Here is a 4,053-nt window from a genome sequence, read left to right on the forward strand (position 1 = left end):
GGAGGAAGAAGGGGGGGGGGGGGGGGGGGTGGGCGGATAGAGGTAGTTACGGACAGCGGACGGCACGGCGGCGTAGGGGTGGAGACACAACCGACCACCGTTTCGCCTGCTGAGTCAGCTGGGACTCGCTCTTCTAGACTATTAACGAGCGCAACAGGATTCGTCGTCCACCTGTTTTCGGTAGCCATAAACTGCCAATCTCTGTTATCTTCAAGATCTGTGGGAAACGATTGCTGCTGGACGTGTTTCCCTTTGAATATCACGAGTGGAGGGATAACCCTGCCTGTGGCGGAGATACACTTAACAATGGTCATCCAGACGTATGGTGTAGGCTTCTTGACGTGGATCTTTCGCCTCCTCGAGTGTCCAAGGACCAAGTGGGAGTCCACGTTGACTTCTGCGATGCCAGTCTCGTCCATATAATATCGATGCTTGTGTTGAAGCAAGTGTAGCGCTATTCAGGGCTTCGGTCAGTTTGGCGACAATCACACCAGCGGTCTCCAGCATGTCCGCCTGCCTCGGCATCCCAGGTCCCCGATGAGGGGATGGGGAAGGAAGCATGAAGCATACAATATCGGGTTCCATAAATACCCGTGGTACTTTCAACTGATGGCTGTGGCTGGCTATATTGGAATTATAACTAGGCCTGTTTACTCAGCCTATATCCAATAAGTAAGAGTAGGGTTATAATTACAAGTCATAAAGCTATTATATAGTTAAAATTAAGTAGAATCCTAATTGCATTCACAAAGCAAGCTCTAGACTGTAAAGCTAAACAGCTCTTTCTGCAAACCCCCATATTGCTATCAGATAAAGTTATATGCTAAGTACCACCCACAAGAGCCCCCTATATCCTCGCGAAGTGTATCATAATTTATAGCTGCAGCATGTCGCATTATTAAATAGTGCAAGCTAGAATTATGCTTAGCGTTTAGGAACTTGATGTATCATCCCTCACCTAGAACCCCCGCTCCTAGGAGAATAGCGGAGACACATGCTTAAGACGCAGTGCCGTGAATCTTGAAGGCATAGTTCTAGAGGTGCATCTTGTGGTCCAGCGTCATGGCGCAAACCTTACACTCTATATTGTCGCCGTCTGCGACTTTGGATAAGTGCTTACGTCGGAAGTGCTTAGTTAGGTCGTTGGAGGTATAGAATTCACAGGTGAGGTCGTCCAACCGATCCTTATCGTCTGGTGGCAGACCTATGGCCTGGCCAATGCATATAAAGCATCTTCTTGGCCGCTGGTTTTCACTGGTGACAAAAATAGATAGCGTGGCAAGATACAATGGGCTGGCCTCCGACGGGTCACAAGGTGGGTCAGAAAGTGCGGCCTTCGGTGTCAACAGAGGGTGACACCAGCGTATGGTGCATCCTTCCTGAACAGAACAGTACGCAGACACTGCGTTGATGGCGTCATCTCTTCGTCGGTATTGACCTTCGAGTGTAGTCACGATCGGGGCGGTGAGCTTTGCGAGCAATCGCTTTTGTGCTAGGCCCTGAGGTCGACAGGCACCTCCTGTCCCAGGCTCGGCAAACCCAACGCCCTGGATTTGGCGCTCAATATCGTCAGTGGCCTGCTTGTTAGTCCACTCGTCTCTGATCTTCTGTTTCAGCTCTCTCCTAAGTCTTTGCTTTTCATTTCGTATCGCTCGTTTAGCTTCTTTGTACTGTTTGGAGCCTAGTGGCAGTTCTCGGAGGGCCTTCGTCAGCTCTCTGATAGTCGGATGCATAGCGATAGATGCAGACTGATCTGGCGTGAGATCGATAGGACGGCGCTTAGAGATAGAGTGACCAATGCTGCAAGACTGCTTCATGAGCGCTTGCTGCGGCCTTTGTCCGCGAAGGATGCCCCAGAGGTCGGCGGAGATGTTCCGCCCGAGGTAATGCCTCTGGAACGGGTCTGAGCTGCCATGCCCCATGGCGAGGTTCCGGAGAGCTTCGCTAACATCGACTGTGATGGGCATTAGCGTCGCTAGTTACAGCAGTAGGAATAGGAGGAATGAGACGAGACGCACCACTTTGGTCAAACGCGTTGGCTGCGTTGTAACGCAAGTTGTAGGCTATCGTAGGGTACTCAAAGCCCAGGATTTCGCCGATTCTCTTAATCCACGCCGCCATCATGCCAGAAGATATACGTTCGTTAGGGGAAATTTAGTAGCCCGTCAATATCTCAACAGCTCGACGGAAAATGAAGGTGTTTTTCAGGTCCTCCTTTAACGGTAGTGGCAGCTCCCGCTCCCCGGGATATATGTCGAGGATGTAAAGATGGTGTGGCGAGGTGAGGTTAGATGCGTTGAAAGCTCGATATCGGAAGAGGACGCCTAGAAGGAAGACGTGGGGGCTTAGGAGCAAGGATAGGTCGAACATAGTCTCAGGAACTGCGTATATTTTCCTGAGATGTCAGCATATCTCGTCAGTTGCAGCAGACCAGAACCATACTCACTGTTCCTTCTCGCCAAGGTAGGTTTTGGTGAACTCTGGAGTGAACCGAAGAAGTAGCTTATGCGGTCCGCCTTCTGGATCTCTCGCCAGTGCGACCCTGATATCCTTGAACCGCAGGTTTAAAGTCGCTTCTGGGCGAGAACCGGCCGGGGCAAGTAGGAGGAGAAAAAGCACAGCGAGGATGCGTAACTCTCCTAGTTTAAACGATTTCTTTGTCGTGCTCAGCGTCGTCTCGATCTGCTGCTTGAGATCGTCGATCGTCATACAGCGATTAGCTCGCCGCTGCTCGCTCAAACTGTGCTTCTTCGCGAGGTCTCGCAGAACCTGAACCGGTCAGTGGGGGTGCTGGCGCTGCGGTGGGACAGACCTTCCCTATGCATACTGCGGTTCAGCTTCTGGTCAATCTTGTCGCCCACGGCTCTCTCGAAGACGAGTCGAAAGACCTTCCAGTATGTGCCCAAGGAGCTCTTCTTCTTGATTCCGCGTTTCTTTCTGCCGTCCTTACCAACCTTCTGACTTAGGAACCAGTCAAAGAAGTTATACAGGAGGCCAAGGGAAATCGTTGCGTAGCAGTCTTCTGTGCCGCGCTTGAGAACACTACAGAATCTGTAAATGTAGAGTGTAAGTAGCTTATAGAGTATTAAGAAGTTGCAGGAACTTACTGGCGCCACTGTTCCTCTACGGCATTGAGAAGCACCGTCGTCCTAAGGCTATAATCTTGACAGGCGTAAGAATCCTCGTTAAATCCCTCCACATTGCGCCGCCAGTACTCAGGTGGATGGACATTCCCGTCGAAGAGCCGAACCTGGTCCTCTATATCAAAATCGTCGTCTTCGTAGAGATCTTCATTATCAGTTGCATCGGTGTCCGAACCATCTTGTTGCTCCTTCGCATCGAAAACATCGTCGTAGTTGTCGTATTCATCGTCAGCCGAGAAAGATGCATCGGAATCGTAAGCGACCGCCAGGGTGCGCGGGCGATTTGACATTGTGGAACGAGGAACGGCATAAGTTAACAGAAGGCTTGCTGGCGGAGGGACTAGCTAAACGAGTAGTAATAGTCAGGCTTTGAGAGCGGATGGATTGAGGAGACCGCTAGCTGAGGCCCTGACTGCAGCGACCGCGGTTTATGTAGTACGAGAAGATAAGCCATTGCAGGACTCATTATGGTGGCTATTTTTGGCTGTTGGAAAGCGACGCGCCAAGCAAGAATTGGAACGTCAGTTGAGTGAAGAGTGACTGGCAGGGCCATTTGGGCAGTTCTGGGAGGTGTGGCTGAGGAACTTTGGTCAGTACTTTGGTCGGTACCCTGCGGCACAAGCCTGGGACGGGACAGGGGTTCGCGCGCTTGGTGGCCTTGCCGCCTGGGTTAAAGCGGCGAGGGTTTTGTGGCAGATGTCCCGCTGAACTTGGCGGCAGAACCTGCCTGAAGCGGCGCCAAATACGCCGTCTCTTTCTTTAAAGAGCTATTATTTATATAACTATTATAACTATTATAACTATTATTATTATTATTATTATTATTATTATTATTATTATTATTATTATTATTATTATTATTATTATTATTATTATTATTATTATTATTATTATTATTATTATTATTATT

General features: G+C 49.7%; 2 protein-coding genes across 2 annotated transcripts; both read right to left on the reverse strand.

Moving 5' to 3' along the window:
- Positions 1–1,342: 1,342 nt before the first annotated feature.
- Positions 1,343–2,121, reverse strand: COL26b_014499 (uncharacterized protein; the record flags this gene model as incomplete). The annotated part of the gene is given in 3 exon segments (XM_053187070.1): positions 1,343–1,438; positions 1,455–1,954; positions 2,019–2,121. 3 exon segments carry the CDS (start codon positions 2,119–2,121, stop codon positions 1,343–1,345), a joined length of 699 nt encoding a protein of 232 aa, XP_053028984.1.
- A 614-nt stretch (positions 2,122–2,735) lies between these two features.
- COL26b_014500 (uncharacterized protein) lies at positions 2,736–3,433 on the reverse strand (the record flags this gene model as incomplete). Its single annotated transcript, XM_053187071.1, has 2 exons — positions 2,736–3,051; positions 3,108–3,433. 2 exons carry the CDS (start codon positions 3,431–3,433, stop codon positions 2,736–2,738), a joined length of 642 nt encoding a protein of 213 aa, XP_053028985.1.
- Positions 3,434–4,053: the final 620 nt, after the last annotated feature.

This window comes from Colletotrichum chrysophilum, assembly GCF_026319265.1.
Source record: "Colletotrichum chrysophilum strain AFK26 chromosome Unknown scaffold_452, whole genome shotgun sequence".
Lineage (NCBI taxonomy): Eukaryota > Fungi > Ascomycota > Sordariomycetes > Glomerellales > Glomerellaceae > Colletotrichum > Colletotrichum chrysophilum.